The following is a 19,096-nucleotide window of genomic DNA, read 5'->3' on the forward strand; positions in this document are numbered from 1 at the left end:
ACACATGTAACACAGACATATACGGTAACACCCGTAACGCAGACATGTACGGTAACACAGGCATATGTGGTAACACGCGTAACAGACATATATAGTAACACCCATAACACAGACATATATAGTAACACCCATACCACAGACATATATGTAACACCTGTAACAAAGACAAATGGCAACACTCATAACACAGACATATATGGTCACACCTGTAACACAGCGAGCTCATCTCCGATTTTTTCTATTAATTTGTCACTACTTATGATGGTCTGTTTTTTCATTTTCTGTGTATATTCCCCGATGCCAGACATGACAGAGAACTCGGACAGAGAACTGTATGATTCCATGCAAAAGCGCAGGAACCTAAACTCCCTCTGTACAGATATCTGGATCCCACGATACAGTCACAAACACTCAGGGTCGTAGAAGACAAACGCACAGTTTATTGTGGGTTACAGTTCAAGTATTTGTAAGTGTATACATGTACCTTTAGGTAAGCAATGCCCGTGTTCAAATCAACTAATTCAAACTCCCTTTGATTTAATTACTATATTTATGCAAAACAACTGCATGCGACGTAATTGCACTGTCTAAACATCCCATTTATGTACCGTTACCATTTATGATCGTACATTGTCGCTATTACTGAAATATCTTTGCGATATATACTTTACATGCAGGCACTAGTCAACACAAGGAAACACAAATGATATACACTAAAAGCCATGCAGCAGTATTCCACATGCCGGCGATCAGTAGGCTATCAAAACAGCCTTTAGTGAACCAGTGACGCCCTTGCTGTTCATGTAACGACATCATATATCGACACCAGGTGATTTTTGGTTTAGTCAACAGACATTACTCGGCGTCACTCACAATGTGAGGTTAATTTCTTTGCTAAAGGGCACGGCGCACGATAAGATCAACATCTCCGGCGATATCCGCATACCACCAATGGCTTAGAAGTCACTGTTTGTGATATTGTTGAACAAGAGAAAAGAATTACCATATCAAACATGTTCCGACTTCTCCGGCTCTTGCGTAACCCACATCACGGGATATTGCGAGATCTTTTCTGGGTTAAGTAATTACGTATGACACTGAAATTCATTACTGTCATACAAATACTATCTAAAATCTCGAGAGGAAAACTGTTTGGCTGGTCCTAATTACACGCATATAGCATTAGCTCTCCCCTGTTAAACTGCTCGCCAAAGAGATGTTATCAGAAAGTCCCGTGACGAGCGGGTAGAATGCTTCACCAACAACCACCCGTAATAAGGTGCGGTCAGTCGGTTTCAGCTCGCGCTTAACCCATTAACTTGTGTTCAGTGCTCTGGTCCCCAGGGCTGTTCGTGACATGTGACTGTGCCACAGACGACGTACAGGAGGACATGACAACATGGTGATCTGCACGCCCCGTGTCTTGGCCCTGGTGGTGTTCTGGTGGTCTACACTCCACACAACAGGTGAGAGACGCGGTAGACGAACACAGTGTCACCTTTAAGGCGCTAGATAATCACTGACTACTTGAGACCGACCGATTGTGCGGGTAGTCGACCGATTGTACACGGGTGGCAGTGAAACAGGCGGTAACAGTTGCGACATTGCGACTCTCGGGGGAAGATAAGAGTGTCCGTCAGTAATTCAGTTTAATCTAGGTCATTCAGTATGCACTAAACTGTACATGAACATTTCCGCAGGAATTGAACTGATAAGCCATGTTGTCATGCATGCTTACTCTCTTCAGGCAGGGTATGGCCTATCTACCTACACAACCATGACAAGTGGTGTACTGTGTACAACACGGCTGGCTGTCGGGTATGATATACACACAATCAGGGTATGTAGCCTGTCCAGGGTGATATATCAGAACACAAAGTAATATATAGTTCACGATGACGTACAGTTAGATCAGTGTGTTCTACAGTAAGATGTAAGACAGTTGGACCGGGTTGTTATGCCATTCCGATCGGGAGGTTAGTGGGACCAGTTTATACAGTTAGACCGGGATTATGTAAAGCGAGATAAATGTGTCCGCACGGTACGTAGACATGCCACAGTTCATATACTGCAACATGTATCGGCCGGACACCTGTCGTCATGGTACATATAACATGGTACATGGTACATATGAAATAGACCGGTAAGTTATACTGTTAAACCAGTAAGGTATACGGTTAAATCGATGAGTTATGCAGGTAGATCACTCAGTTATGCTGCTACACCAGTGAGTTATACTGTTAGACCAATGGGTTATACAAATGAGTTAGACCAGTGGGCTATACAAGTGGGTTATACAGTTAGACCAGCGAGTTTTACAGTTAGAACAGTGGATAATATAGTTAGACCTGTGAGTTTTACAGTTAGACTACTGGGTTATACAGTTAAACCAGTGAGTTATACAGTTAGACCAGTGAGGTATACATTGATCAGTGGATAATACAGTTAGAACAGTGAGTTATACAGTTGGATCAGTGGATAATACAGTTAAATCAGTTATACAACTAGTCCGTGACGTTATGAACTTGGACGTAAGACGTTAAATGTGCGTAACAAACTTGTTTGTACACACACACACCAGTGACTGTTAACGACTGCTACTTTCTCGATGCTCTTTGTCGATTTGACCTACTGGTCCTTTTTTTTCTCGGAAAACAACACTTGTGCCAAGACATGAGCAAGCTATACTGGTGTATACATATGAGGTCGAGTTGAGTAGGTATTGACACAGGCAGTCCTCACACCTGGATACACCATACTAACACTGATGCAATCACGTGATGTATATATGGTGTTGCTGGCTAACGTACTAGTCTACCGAGTTTACTACTGACCCCGGACCCCATGCGGAGGGGGACGGGGGTAGAAGATGTCACTTACCTTGCATATAAACTCACATTGTACATTGTCCTCCATCATAGTCATCACCGCCCCTACCACCATCCCCTCCCCACCCCCCAAAAAATCAGTCCCTAATTTCGTAGCAGTATATATTTTTAACCTTTTGCCACCTTCGTTCACAATTCAATTAATAACCTTGGCTTTAAGAGCTTGTCTTTCTTTCCCATAGCCAATGAAAACGCACCATTTGCAGCGACAACAAGACAGCATGGATCCTCGGGTATGCCAAGAGAATCTTACGTCGATAATTTTACAGTAAAACAAACAAAAACTATAAGTCACCGTTCGAGTGAATCCGTGAAACAATCCCAGTCAGAATCTTATACATGGCCCACAAGCACACCAGTAAAAACAGCAGAAAGTTTACCTAACACTGCAAGTCATTCAGTAAAACCAACAGAAAGTTTATCAAGCACTGCAATTGCTTCAATAAAACAAACAGAAACGTTACCTACTACTGCAGTTGCTGCAGTAAAACCAACAGAACGTTTGCCAAACACTGAAATTGCTTCAGTGAAACAATCAGAAACGTTACATAACACTGCAAGTGATTCAGTAAAACCAACAGAGAGTTTGTCTCACACCGCAAGTGCTTCAATAAAATCAACAGAAAGTTTATCCTCGCATGCACGTGAATCATTAAAAACAACAGGAACTACGTTTTCATCTACAGGTAAATCTACACTTGACGGTGGTAATACACCACAGGAGACATCTGTTCTTGACGTCACGATGGCAGCAACCTCCACAGATAGAGGATTTGTAGAAATAACTTCCTCACACCTTAATACTTTGTCATCATTGGAAACAACAACAGGAGAACATATCCCTGATACGCTTTCACTAGAACCAACATCATCCTCTGATAGATTACCACAAGACCAAATACTAGCCACATCTTCCTCTCACAGGTCATCACTTGAATACACACTGACCACTTCTTCTGATAGCTTACCACTGGAACCAACACCAGCCTCATCTTCCTCTGATAGTTTGCAACTGGAACCAGCACCAGCCTCATCTTCCTCTGATAGTTTGCCACTGGAACCAACACCAACCACATCTTTCTCTGATAGTTTGCAACTGGAACCAACAACATCTTCCTCTGATAGCTCGCAACTGGAACCAACACCAACAACATCTTCCTCTGATAGCTTACCATTAGAACCAACACCAACAACATCTTCCTCTGATAGCTCGCAACTGGAACCAACACCAACAACATCTTCCTCTGATAGCTCGCAACTGGAACCAACACCAACAACATCTTCCTCTGATAGCTCGCAACTGGAACCAACACCAACAACATCTTCCTCTGATAGTTTGCAACTGGAACCAACACCAGCCTCATCTTCCTCTGATAGTTTGCAACTGGAACCAACAACATCTTCCTCTGATAGCTCGCAACTGGAACCAACACCAACAACATCTTCCTCTGATAGCTTACCATTAGAACCAACACCAACAACATCTTCCTCTGATAGCTCGCAACTGGAACCAACACCAACAACATCTTCCTCTGATAGCTCGCAACTGGAACCAACACCAACAACATCTTCCTCTGATAGCTCGCAACTGGAACCAACACCAACAACATCTTCCTCTGATAGCCTGCCATTAGAACCAACACCAACCTCATCTTCCTCTGATAGTTCGCAACTGGAACCAGCATCAGCAACATCCTCGTTTGAAAGCTTACTGTTAGAACCAACACCAACCATATCTCCCTCTGATAGCTTGCATGTGGAACCAGCAGCATCTTCGTCAAATATCTCGCCATTAGAACCAACACCAGCCACGCCTACCAGTCAGCTGGTATCCCCGACATTCACATCACCACAGTCGGGTACATCCACAGTTCCGCCGGAGAAGCAGACGTCGGGGAAGGGGTATGGGTCTAAGGTGGCTGCTGGAGTTTGTGTCAGTATCATCGTGGTCCTCGCTGTAGTGGCTGGCATCTTCTACTACAGACGGTAAGTACAAGAGTGAGCATGTCCATAGGAGCGGACGTATGTCTGGAGATCCAAGTCAGTAGACACGTGTGATTGGCCAATCAATTAGCCGATCTTCATCTCCACCTATCGGTTGGGTCACACACCTCTTCTGGTACGTACAGAAATTGCCGTAGCTGTAACTTAATCATTGCGGACTGATATCTTTAATATCTCCACTCAAAGTGAAGTAGTGAGAGTCGACAATGAAGTTTATGTCAGAATAAGTACTATTTCTTTTAGCCCTGCAATGTATTCTGTAAGACAATAAGTGAGGTACCATGTTTCACAGGTGCTACCATGCCAAACGTTGGACTCCTGGAGCAGTGTCCTTTCAGCACTTACCATTTACCAACAGAGGTTACCAAGACGACGAGGTATGAATATCACATTGTATATTTACTAAGAATGTAACTGACTAGCATGACACCAACCATTAACGGTCTAGACGTAACATACTAAACAGCAAAAGAAACGCAAGTTTCCCAAAACATTTTTAAAAGTAAGCGTCAATCACTTGACCTTTTGCCCAGACCAGGCTCAATTATTTACAGATTGTAAATACACACGTGAAAAATAGTGAGGCTTGATACATGTAAAGAGCGTCACGTAGCCATGGTATCCTCGCGTTCGCCCAGAAACTGTATATATAAAAGGAAATGCAACTCGCTGCTTCCCTGTGTCATCTGTCACAATGTTTATGTGCTTACTTTGTTTCTAGGGAATCCTGATTCTTCCCAACATGAAATGAAACAAATGGGGTTATTTGTGTACTTGTGTGGTGATGAAGAGAGAAGAAAGTGCATAGCATTCATCAACCTCTGTCTGCGATATTTATAATCCACCGCGAGAACATCTGGGTCACCCTCTGTGTTCTGGGCGTGACCCATGCTACAGGTTCATCCTGGAGACGCCTATAGAGGGTCACAAACACATGCCCAACCACGTGCCCAAGTGGAAGAAGAACAATCTGTTATTTGTTACATATATACCTGTACATAGGTGTGTCACCTGTCTCAAGCATACATTTGATATCCAGACATTTAAGCACTGATTGGAAAAGTATTACTGTGACTGATGAGGAATATCTATTATGTATACGGATATATGATCTTAATGTGGCGGTGTGAACACTCCCTCCAGCTGCAACTTACACTCAGGTTGCTCAAAGGCTCCACCGTTTAGGGGACATGTTTATGAACTCTGAATAATGCCAGTGTTGTGAGGATGTATAAATGATCTTCGTATGTTATTGATTTAAGTGAGTCTGTTAAATGACCATGTGTGAGTCTGGGGAGCGATCCCATTAAATGCTGACTTGTGCACATGGTCCAGTCTCTTAACTGCTCAGCCATGTTTTGGATGTGGCGGGTGGGGCAATGCCTATTGACATATTGGGGGATATTGTTTTTATTTACAATGAAATATGTATCTTTTACATGAAACGGATAAAATGATGGGATACAACAATACATTTGTTCTTGCTTACATGTATTTCGAAACAACATGCCTACTAAGTTTGTGATAGTTTTAGTTCTCTTTGTCACATTTGATCTGGAAGCTGTCGTGTAGTTGTCCGTTGGTCACGCCGATGACTCATGTCCGATTCTTAACACTGTGGCCATCACTGACTCGCTGTACAATCTAAGCTGGAACTAATGGTTCACCTAGTCGATGAGAATACACCAGATGCTCGTCATAACACAGCTATGTATACATCATTCTCCACGGACTCAGTCAGCATGTACACGTCTTGTAAACTGTGATCAGGTTGGTCAGGTTGGTAGTCTGCCTCCCGGTCCCTGAATCACATTATTTTCCCTACTGCCTTGCCCTGCCTGCCCTAAATGTAGCAAGTCTAGATATCCTCAGGTTGAACCTCTCAACTCACTGGCGTTCCTCTTCAGTTTAAAAGGGTTTATTTGTTACTATCAAAATTATATATTAAATAAATAAATAAATAAATAAATAAATAAATAAATAAATAAATAAATAAATAAATAAACTTCACATGCTCTTTTGGGGTTTACTTCAAAGACACATGGTGTGCTGTGATCAACATGAGCATGACCCTTGCTAAAGTGCTGTGTGCATGTATTGTAGTGTCTTGGATGGCGGATTACGCTGGCGCAAGCGTCGATCAAGAGAATCCCACAGATGTACAATGGGTCACAAGTCGGGTGCTCGGGAAGCCTATGGTAACCCTAGAACATTGTTTTGCTGGAGGAAATCCTGTAACGTAACCAGTGTAGCCAATATGGTGGCAGCGTAGTATTTAAGATTGAGTCCGCTTTATTTTCAACAGCTGATTACGTTCAGTGTTGTAACAACTGAAATCCAACATGTAGAAGATAGGCTAACTATTTTGTCATTTCAGTTTAAGTCAAATAATTGGTATTAGTGACCGTATTAGGACAGTAGATTTGTCGTTAAGTTGTGACATATCGCCGATCTGCTCTGATCTGCTATTAAAATACTATACGACATTTGATTGAGTGTTTGAAGTTATTGCTTCAAAAACATCTTTCACATACACCTTTAATTCTTAGGAGGGAAATATACTATCAGGTGATATATGTTTGCAAGTAACAGTGATAGTTTCATAATCTAAAAAGGAATGTAAGGGTGTATTTGAGGTCTGTGAAAAATATGACATATCGCCGATCTGATCTGATTCGCCATTGATGCTTGAGGGTAATAGTTCCATAACGTCTTTCTTTCTTGTTGATGTTATTATTTGACAAAACTGGAAAGGTGTTGTAGAACGCTTTGTGGGAGTTTTACACTTTATTTTTGAGAGCAGTGTGGCAGTGGCAGTTAACATTTTGTTAATGTCCATTCCATTCCCCATATGCAATAAGATATCTGAATTAATTATGTTTATTAATGTGAACAAAATGTTTCAAAGTAGATTTTAACAGCTGATGTTAACATGTCTCGCGATACTTTTGCGTTCTTTAACATGTTTTGGGAGGGAAGGCCGCCGTGTATCATATATTCTTTCATTCATTCACATATGTACTTCTTTCTTTTACTTTTTCTTATTTCATTCATTCATTCATTCATTGTAAAATTCCGACGAGGCACACGCTACTTAGTACAATTGGTAAAGAAAGTAAGCGAGTGACCTATGCCTGTTGTAGAGTATCCCTGCTTAAATCGACCCTTTTGTCAACAGTGCACAATTCTCAGCCGCAAACGAAATTTAAACCAATCAGAGCGGCTCGTCTCCGTGACGTAATTTAGGTATAGAAATGAGGGGCTGTGCAGTATTCATGTACATTTCAGGGGTTAAACTATTTCGTTTACAGGTTTGTACAAACGTGGAATCGCGACAGCTGTTGAGAAAAATGAAAGCAATATGTTCTCAAAATCTACTATGATTTATTTTTGTCTCCTGCTTTGCCTAGTTTTCGAGTTATAAACCTTGTTTTCATAGACGATCTTGTCAAAATCACTTGGTGTCGCTAGGTTGTAATCCGTGTTAGGCGGTATAAACCTACACGTTATTTGTCATCATTCACTTGATGCTCAGTTAATGAATTTATAACAGGTATAATTAGTGGTAACGCCACTTAGATTATCCAACAAAGGCCCCCCATTTGGCATTTCTTGTGTCTGAGTCGATAAAGGATTAACCGATAACACACTGATTGATTAATTACGTTTATGCGGATTTAAATGGGGGATTTGTCAAAAGGTAGTGTTTATGTATGTACATTTACTAATCTATACTGAATACACCCTGTCGTGTCTGTGTCTATGGAAAAACAACACCCTTCTTTCAAAGGATTGACCGCCAATCCATCGATTGATTGCTCATTTTTGGCTAACTAAATAACTTTTTAAAAAGAATGACGCACATCACGCAATTAGTTGCCAGGTGTGTTATCTTGGGTGACCAATGAAACTATACAGCAATGTGAATAACCTGAAACGATACATCACGTTTTCGTATATTAAACTGTTAAAAGACACACCACTTGGGAAATCTGCATATGAATTATATATCACTCGTTTTTGTGGATATTGATGGATACATTCCTCGAACAATTTTAAATATTTGCATTTTTGCTTTTATTAAGTTGTCGTAGCTTTCAACAGAATCATTGTCTTCGTAGTGAAGTGTAATGATGCAGACGACATACAGTAGGGCGTGCGTGCGAATTATGAAATGTCTACATATTACATTCCTGTTATACATTCGCAGATCGCTTCTTTTTTATTAAGTTTCAAAATGCATACAAGTATGATTATAAAGTAATTAGGATTATGAGACCAAGTGTAAAGACGTATATTGACAAGTGTCTACATACTGGTGAGTGAACGTTACAAACCAAGTAAATTTAGCAAGTGAAGAAATTTATCGCGCAGTATTTTCACTTCGACCCCGACCTCGCTTAGGTTATGTTACAGGTTGTGTCATGCAAACTCCTTTTGGTAATGATTCAAATACATATTTATGTAGTTTTTTAGTTTGATTTTCTAACTTGATGAAAACAAACCATAATCTCATTAATTCAAATGGATTTGACTTCACGATTTTCAAAAATGGCGGCGCCCTGTCTTGGGATTAATGCTATTTAAGTTTGTTTTTACCGACTTACAAAAGCAAAATTGCTTTCTACTGGTAGAAAAATGTGTATTTTGTTGATGGACAATAGGATTTTGCATGACATTGCTTATAACATAACAATTTCACTCTTGGAAGTGAGATGGAGGTCAATACATTGTATAATATTGCTTGCAATATAAATGTCACTTCGATCCCAAACTTGCTTCTTTGGAAGAAGTCCTTATGTTAAAAGTTATGTCATGCAAAACCCTTTTGGCCATGATTCAAATGCATATTTAACTACCAGTAAAAAGTAGTTTTGATTTCCTAACTTGATGAGAACAAATTACAATCTCAATAATTCTAACGGACTTGAGCCCGTGACTTCACGATTTTCAAAAATGGCGGCGACCTGTCTGAGGATGAATGCTATTTAAGTTTGTTTTCACCGACTTTCAAAATTACTTTTCACTGGTAGTAAAATATGTATTTTATTGATGGACAATAGGATTTTGCATGACATTGCTTATAACATGACAATTTCACTCTTAGAAACGGTTAATATAAGGTGTCAATATAATATTACTTACGATAATATTGTCACATCGATCACAACCTCGTTTCCGAGGAAGAAAGCGTTATATTCACGCAAAATCCTTTTGGTCAGCAATGTGTAGTAAGCAGTCTTGATTTTATAAACTCGATGAAACTTAAACTCCATTTTCTATCCTGGAAGCGTGATAGGGGGCCAACCATCCGATTCAGTATATACCACAGGCTTCCACAACGCTCACTTCGCACACACTAACAACCAATTTAAGCACAAACTACGGGTCCGGTGGAAATCTGTGCATAGTGACACCATCACCCGACCCCAAGGAACGATTGACGGCAACACAACAATTCAGCATGTCTTTGGTGACGTCGAGAAATCAGCAAAATGACGAGCTTCCTACACATTGTCTATACATTTAACTGAAAATCGTTCCCTCTATGACATCACTGCAGGGCTCTGGCGACAGAGTTACGTAACCTGTCTGCGGTTTCGTTTGCGGGCGAGAGAGAAGCAGACGGCTTTCTAGCTTGGTAATAATCAACCACAAGTTTCTTTTTAATGACTAACCAGAAGTCCTTCATATGCAGTAAAAAAAAGAGTGCAAAAAAATTGAGTTTAGTTGTTCTTTAAGGCAATACCTGTGGAGTACCATTCATGTGTTTTTTTAAAACACACAGTCATGGGCTTCAGCTCAGGGTTATGCACAATTTCAGGATGCACGTGCATTTCATGGAGGGCGCGTTTTAGCACTACAGACGTGAGTGAAACGTTGCGTATTTGTTTAACATTTCTTTTTTCAAACGTTTGTCGTCAACAACCAGTCCCCTACATGTTGGGATTCAGCATGGATTGATTTGTGGCAAATATTTTCCTAAAATTCAAAGTGTTCCTATGTCAAGTTTCTTCTTTTGAGGAGTGTATATTTAGGGAGTACTCATTAGTCTATTTCCGACACTGACACTAGGTTCAGATTATCGCATTACAGCGAAGATATTGCTGACGAGCATGAATATCAATAGACGCACTTAGACTCCAGTCATCAAAACACCGGGTGTTCTGTCACCAGTTTTATTGGACCATAATGACGCCGAGTAATCAAACACGACCCTTTCTAGCCGACCAATGAAAGCCGTCCAACTGCTTGAGTATGAATACGTTTGTTGAAATTGTTGTGATGTACTCGTTGGAAATGCTGATTGTACTTTATTAACAATAAGTATATTATCATAACGGTATAAACGTTCTGGGGATCCCTTCACCATGTAATTTGTGTGGTTGTGTCTATTTTAAGTTTCGACATATTCAATAGTTAGCTATGCAGGGACAGATGTGTAGATGATATGCCATTAATTTACAGTACTGTCTCCATAGCAGTTACACTCATGCACGCGGCCACACGTGCAATCAAATACACATGCACACACAATAACCACGTAAACTGTGTCCCAAAGGGATACATCACTCTGAGGATTTACAAAAATATAACTCGGCATTGTTACGGCGGATTCCAAATTTGCTTATTATGGAAACACTGGAAAAATCTAGACCCAGGAAGATACAAATGTGTCTGTTCTCATTTTTAAAACCCATATCCCATCAAGGTACAAACGATATAAGACGCCATGACATAGCAGTTTCTGTTCTGTTAGTTACTGACTATTGTGCTACATGTACAAGTCCTGTTCAAGGTGTGCATTTTCTCGTAAGCCAAGTGGAACACAAATATCTAACGCTCATTTCATACAGAACTGCCAATTCGAAGCGATGGTGAGATAAATTTTATCCGTTATCCGAAAGGACAGAATAGCAAATATTTGTAATATAGCTTTAATGAAAAGAAGAGAAAAGGTATATCGAATGTACTTGGAGGGGGTGCAGACTTCATATTCACCAGACTTTCAATGGTCATTTTACACAGGACAAAAGGTTGCCCCCTTCTCGAGATCCGCCTGTGAAAACTAATTGTACAGACAGCTACAAAGCAGGGAAATCCGCAGTAGAGCTTCATTCAATCATATGTGAACTGGAGAGTCAAGGGGATTCCCCTTTGCCAAAGAGGTCCTCTCAAGCATGGAGGGGTTGCACTCTACATATACCGCAAGAGTACAGTCACGTGACCAGCCAGCCACAACACCGGCACGGGGTATTTACTTCCGGGTCCGAGACCAACTCCGTAGGCGGACAGACTGTGGAAAGTATCATGTTGTCTTGCAGTTCTTTTTTCTACAGGAAATCACGGGGTACACTGACCATATTTGGCGTCTTATGATAGTCAGGGTTGCCGTCGTTTAGGTTAGAGTTCACGGAGTGCATGGGTCACGACCAGCTGTCGGGCGTACTTCATTTGACATCTTTCAGTTCTCGCAAAGTCTCTAACCACGATTTGAGGAACTGGGAAAGGATCGTCAGCATCAAGTCACCATTTGAATCACTGCAAATACAGCGAAGGTTGATAGTGGTGTGAATAGTATGTTCTGGCGTTATATAGTACAATGATAGTGGTGCTGAGAATATTTTTTGGCGCTATAGTATGCTGACAGTGGTATTGATAGTATGTTCTGGCTTTATAATACGTTGATAGTAGTGTTGATAGTATGTTCTAGCTTTAAAATACGTTGATGATGGTTTTGATAGTATGTTCTGACGTAATAGTGTGTTGATGATGGTGTTGATAGTATGTCCTGGCATTATAGTACGTTGATGGTGGTTTTGATAGTATGTTATGGCGTTATTGTATGTTGATAGTGGTGTTGATAACTCAGGAGTTCTGATTACGAAACCGTTAAGGCAGCAGTTCTGAAGACGTGAACTGGTTCAGGAAGAAAATGGGTGGCAGTACTTTTGTTGAGTTTGATCCAACCACCATCCTCTGTCTCATCAACGTCTAGTGAAACGTGACACCTACACAGACGACATAACCATTCATTCTATGAAAAAGCAGGATCACCCGATCGAAGAGGACCTGTGCCTTTCTGAAATACCAGCTAATAGAGTCAGAGCACCATTATGAATGAAACACTTATTTGTTGTTAGATCAGCAGTAAGTACTTCTGGAATCTACGAATCTACTGGGGTGGCGTGCTTTGGGTAGTACTATGTTTCCAATTCAAGCGTGCACTGATCAGTTTCTTTTTCATGAAATTAAAACGAACAACCAGAGCATAATACGCAAGGACTTATCCTATCAGTGTTTACAAATCAATCACTTTGAGGGATTAATTATGTACTTCAGTCTACAGTCACTATGTGGAGGCTACGTATTATTTTTGCATCAATGAAATTAGTTAATGTACTAAAACAGCATCGAGTTTTGTGAAAAAATTACATTCAGATGAACTGCATACAGCAGTTACTACTGCTGTTATCCATTGTACAGATCTTTACGTTATGCCTTTACATGTTCACCACCCTCCCGCAACCCACTCCCCAAACCCTTTTACAAACAAAACCAGACCCTTTTACAAACAACAGATCTTGATCTGCATTAAGCTAGGTTTACAATTTTGCAGATAAGACTTAGTATGATGTTATTGAAGTCACTCCTGTAGACAGTATCACGAGATTTTGAAGTACAACTTACTGGCACATTCTCGCCGTAACTGAGGGCCCGACGTTTCGCGTGCCCTGACTGATCAGACAGTGATTTCTTTTAGCAGCTGTAGGCGACCAAGATGGCCAGGCCACGCGTTTTCTTTGACATAGCTGTTGAGGGTACCGGCATTGGAAGGATCGTTTTTGAGGTAGGCCAAGAAGACGTTACAAGCAGTGATCTCAGATGCGGAGAAAGCTGAAAGGAAGTGATTGTTAATCCCGGGACATTTAACGATCGAGAGCTTCTCATCCGTGTGCGTACTGGGACAGTGACAGTCTGTCTGTCAGTCGGTTATAATTTTGGAAAGAGTTCCTTCCGTTCCAACCCTAAACCTAACCTTGACCCCAACTTAAAGTTGGACGTATAGTCATTCTTGTGAGTTCTCAAGTAATTGTTGTGGTAAAGTTTGCTAATAATTTGAGTATTTTATTAATAATGAATATTTTATGGGATGATGGAACCGGAGGAAGTCTTACAATTTTAAAGTGTGAATAATTGTTGCGTGCAATACAATGTATCCTAGGTTAAAAACTTTGACGTAACGTCTCTACCATTGATTTACAGGACATCCAGTAAGCACAGTAAGCATGGGACCTAGTATAACTGGGTACTTATTAAAGGAAATAGTGTATATCAGGGATAATCTACAACAGGGATAGGTCACTCGCTTGCTTTCTTTACCATTTGTACTAATGAACATGTGCCTTGTCATGCTCCAATGCACACAGTGACTTGACTCGTTCCCAGCGCTACTTCAGGTGTGTTTAGCAGAACCTCAGCCAGTTTATTGTATCAGTCAGAATTTTATAATGAATGAATGAAAGAATTAAAGTAAGAATTAAGAGCAAGAATTATGTGAATGAATGAAAGAAGGAAACAGTTATAGAAAGAAGTACATAAGTGAATGAATGAAAGAATAAATGATACACCACGGCCTTCCCTCCCAAAACATGTTAGAGAACACAAGAACACATGTTAACAGCAGCTGTCCTTTTTGAAAAAATCTACTTTGAGACATTTTTGTTTACATTAATAATTAATTCAGATATCTTATTGCATATGGGGAATGGAATGGACATTAACAAAATGATAACTGACACTTTGACACACCCCTCAAAAACAGAAAGTGTATAACTGTCACAAAGCGTCTTAAACACCTTTCCAGTTTTGTCAAATAATAACATCAACAAGAAGGAAAGAAGTTTTGGAACTATGACCCTCAAGCATCACAAGCATCAATGGCGGATCAAATCAGATCGGCGATATGTCATATTTTTCACACACCTCAAACACACCCTTACATTCCTTTTTAGATTATGAAACTATCACTGTTACTTGCAAACACATTTCACCTGATAGTGTATTTCCCTCCTAAGAATTAAAGGTGTATGTGAAAGATGTTTTTGAAGAAATAACTTGAAACTCTCAAACAACAGAGTGTGGCACTTCAATGGCAGATCAGAGCAGATTGGTGATGCGTCATATTTTTCACACACCTCAATTACACCCTAACAATTTTTTAAAGTCATAAAACTATTACTATTACTTGCTAATACCGTTCAGTTAAAGGTATATTTCCCTTCTAACTATTAAACGAATGTGTGAAAGAAGTTTTTATTGGCACAATTTAGTCTGTCTTCGCTGTGAATCGAGAATAGAAGCCAGTGAGCTATACCCTACTTTACTACAAATCTACTGTCCTAACACGGACACTAATACCAATTATTTGACTTAAACTGAAATGACAAAATAGTTAACTTATCTTCTACATGTTGGATTTCAGTTGTTACAACACTCAGCGAATTTAATCAGCTGCTGAAAATAAACGGGACTTAATCATAAATACTACACTGACGCCATATTGGCTACATTGGTTATGTAACGACCCGAGACATATGTTTGGGGACTTTTCGGGGAGTTTCTTCTCCCTTTATATATGGTCTCCCTGGGTGTATGCAGGTGAACTCTGCAAGTTGTGACTCTCCCCGTATTGTTATAGAAATTTTGTGTTCCAGCTGTACAGTGATGTGGTGCCAAAGACAGCAGAGAACTTCAGAGCTCTCTGTACTGGCGAGAAAGGCTTCGGCTACAAAGGGAGCAAGTTTCATCGCATCATCCCCAATTTCATGTGTCAGGGTGGGGACTTTGAAAAACACAATGGAACTGGAGGAAAAAGCATCTATGGTGGCAAGTTTGCAGATGAGAACTTCAAAATTAAACACACTGAGAAAGGTTTGTTGATGAACACAATAGTATGTTTGTTACATTGACATCAGGACCTCATAGTGATGGATGCTGTCATTGAGGGGATGATGATGCACATTTAACAAAGTGACACCATTGGGTACCAGAAATATTTAGTTGCCTCTTTGGAGACACCCTGATTACTGGAGTTGCTGTGACGTCAACTGGTCATACCTTTAGTCAGGACTAAATGCTGTCAGGTCAGCTATCCTTGGCTAATGTTATGACTGTACCTGATCAGCTGTCCATGGCTAATGTTATGACTGTATCAGGTCAGTTGTCCCTGGCTAATGTTATGACTGTATCAGGTCAGTTGTCCCTGGCTAATGTTCTGACTGTTTCAGGTCAGTTGTCCATGCTTAATGTAATAACTGTATCAGGTCAGCTGTCCCTGCTAATGTTATGACTGTATCAGGTCAGTTGTCTCTGGCAAATGCTATGACTGTATGAGGTCAGTTGTCCCTGGCTAATGTTATGACTGTTTCAGGTCAGTTGTCCATGGCTAATGCTGGACCCAACACCAATGGCTCTCAGTTCTTCATAACAGTGAGCAAGACAGATTGGTAAGCCAACTTAGAGAATTGTCCAGTGTTTTCTGTTGAAGTAAATATATTTTTATGTGGATGGTTTGAAAACCACTGCTTACTAATCTTGTCCAGTTTTAAGATTTAATGTTGACATTTCCCTGGTTAAGTTTAACCATCCTGAACACATACTGATCCCACGTAACCAGACTTTCACTCTCTCCATAATAGTAATATCTAAATTGTTAAAATTTAGGGGAGAACATGGATGGTTCTAAGGGTTCAACTTTTTGTTTTGAACAAAAGAAGTAAATATTCAAGATTTATTTGATATTTAAGACTTGCATAGAATATGATTGTTTCTGGAACAGTGTCGAGTGACGTGTATATGTTGCAGGCTGGACGGCAAGCATGTTGTATTTGGGAAGGTGGTGGAAGGGTATGATACTGTCGTCTGCCAGATGGAAAAACTTGGAACAGATAGTGGAAAGGTGGGAAAGACAGTCACCATTGCCAACTGTGGTCAGCTCTGAGGTCAGCCCAGACAGTCTTTCATTCCTCCAGCACATCACATCAACAGACCTGAGAGACATCGATGGAGCAACAAATTGTTTATGACTTATGTACTACTTACAGGGGTTTATCTAGGATTCCGAACTGTGTTCCCCTTGCAGGCGTATTTTTGATATTGGATTTATTAAGAGCCACTATTTTCTTAAATTCAGGGGTGGTTGAACAGTCTGATGAATTCACTGGAACGTAATATAGTATGGAAACCTCTGTGTCATATTGGTCCTGGTACCACAGAATCAAGTCACCTTGAGAAAGCCACAATTTATAACTTAACAGAAACAAAAAGGAATGGCTTTATCCCAGTCTGTGGACTTTTCTGAAGACGTGGTACCAGCCTATGGATTGTTTTCGAGATATCCCTGACTCAGCTGTTGACAGGGCTATAGTTGTCCAAACTGCGCCATGGAGTGCTAGATTGATTCCTGTAGTTAAGCCATGTATCATGGGGGGAGCTGGTCTGAATATACTGCCAGTGTGCGTATAATCACATTATTTGTATTATCTGCATGAAGTTGGAGGTTATGTGATGTGTTTATGGAATTACTAGTTAGCTACAGTGCATTTCAATCTCTTGGTCCGAGCATATTAACAGATAGGACTCAAACAGTGCAACCATTCACAGGCTACAATTTGTACGAGGAATGTGTGTCGAGATGTTGACAAAGAAGGTGCATAATTATGACGCAGCTGAAAATCACTTTTGAAATTCAGGTGTTTTCGATGTTCAGCACAGGACATTAAGAACAATAGATCAGAAATTGGGGACATTTATCTCCTTTAGTAGGTCTGGGATGTAGATCTGTACAATTGCAAGTATCACAATTTAGCTTAAGAATAACTCTTTTGATATCCTCAGAAACATTGGGAATAATTTGATAATAGCAGTGCTGAAAATCTGTGATACTGTTAATTATGGTAATTGAAATTTGTTGTTTAGTGACATATATACAGAACAAGTCATGGGTCTGGTGCAGTGTTGAGTCAGCTTTTTTAAACCGCATCTATAATACGATAAGCTTTTTAATCAGAAGTCTGTCCTTACTGTGACCACTGTGACTGCTAACAAGGAAAAGTGTGGTATAAGTAATGCCCTGGAGTTGTACATGGAAGTACATGATATGAATCCTATGCTGTCCGATACAGTGCACTGCCATGAGATACGCAATACAAACACCATTGGTGTCCATGTGTACCATCAGCCAGTGTTTCTATTTCATCATTTATTGGTGGCTAATGGATTTCTCACAGTTTTATATATTTGTTGAATTGTTATGTTTTGTTTATTTTACTGAATGGGCATGGATATCTCATTGAACTATGTCACTTAGATTATGACTGTATGCATTGATAGACATGTTTGTCAGTGAAGCATACATTTCAAACTGATGGTGTTGCAGACATACATTGTTAAGCTACAAAAGGCATCATATTTGGAAATTCTCCTCTTATGGAGGACCTACTACCACTACAAAATGCAGAATCTGTTGTGCTTGCTGACAGAATGTTTAAATACTCTTTCACCGAATTGGTAACACTGTTTAACATTTATATTTCACAGCAGCTCTTTGTGTTTGGAATGAACAATCACTAATTATGCTGTAAAGATATTCTTCTCTAATGATGTGGGTTTTTTATTTAACTGTCGCATGGTTGCAGCTGTTTGATAGTCCATATTAACTACTCTTGTGAAAACCACGAGGATATGTATGGCATTTACAAGCCAAGCACCATACTTGGGCAGCCAAGAAATTGGAATGACGTTTAGAAAACAAACATGCTGGAAAATACCCTCCTTGATTCTACGCAGGAGGCTAAATGTTGTTTCCACATCTGAAAAAATTTGTATTAGAGCTCCATCCCTCCATACCAACGGAGCCCAACTTCTGGGCCCCTTTCCACAAAGCTATCATAGTGCTATGACTGACGTAAGGCTATGCTACAGTACAGGAGGTACAATTACTATGAGAAACATTACGAGATTGTTGGCTTACGAGAGCTTTGTGAAATGGCCCTGGTCTCCAGTACCTACAATCCATCAGAAGAGCTGATGGAAATTGGGTATCAGATGTTCATGTGACATCATACCTGATGTATCAAATATGGCATCAAAGAAAATAACTGCTGAATGCTGGTATTTGTAACACATCCTGTATCATGGTG

General features: G+C 40.2%; 2 protein-coding genes across 3 annotated transcripts; both read left to right on the plus strand.

The window, feature by feature from the left end:
• The first annotated feature begins 1,050 nt into the window (after positions 1-1,050).
• LOC137285328 (uncharacterized) lies at positions 1,051-6,362 on the plus strand. Of its 2 annotated transcripts, XM_067817691.1 has the most exons (5): positions 1,051-1,466; positions 3,071-3,121; positions 3,575-4,874; positions 5,185-5,269; positions 5,614-6,362. In XM_067817691.1, exons 1-5 carry the CDS (start codon positions 1,400-1,402, stop codon positions 5,641-5,643), a joined length of 1,533 nt encoding a protein of 510 aa, XP_067673792.1. In that variant the 5' UTR covers positions 1,051-1,399; the 3' UTR covers positions 5,644-6,362. The 2 variants fall into 2 exon arrangements, with proteins under 2 accessions (XP_067673792.1, XP_067673791.1); XM_067817690.1 differs by having other exon boundaries at positions 1,216-1,466; positions 3,071-4,874.
• Positions 6,363-13,541: 7,179 nt separating this feature from the next.
• Positions 13,542-18,554, plus strand: LOC137285341 (peptidyl-prolyl cis-trans isomerase-like). Its single transcript, XM_067817707.1, has 4 exons — positions 13,542-13,743; positions 15,611-15,827; positions 16,327-16,402; positions 16,761-18,554. Exons 1-4 carry the CDS (start codon positions 13,675-13,677, stop codon positions 16,894-16,896), a joined length of 498 nt encoding a protein of 165 aa, XP_067673808.1. The 5' UTR covers positions 13,542-13,674; the 3' UTR covers positions 16,897-18,554.
• The last annotated feature ends 542 nt before the right edge of the window (positions 18,555-19,096 follow it).

Source organism: Haliotis asinina, chromosome 5 (assembly GCF_037392515.1).
Source record: "Haliotis asinina isolate JCU_RB_2024 chromosome 5, JCU_Hal_asi_v2, whole genome shotgun sequence".
NCBI classification, from domain to species: domain Eukaryota; kingdom Metazoa; phylum Mollusca; class Gastropoda; order Lepetellida; family Haliotidae; genus Haliotis; species Haliotis asinina.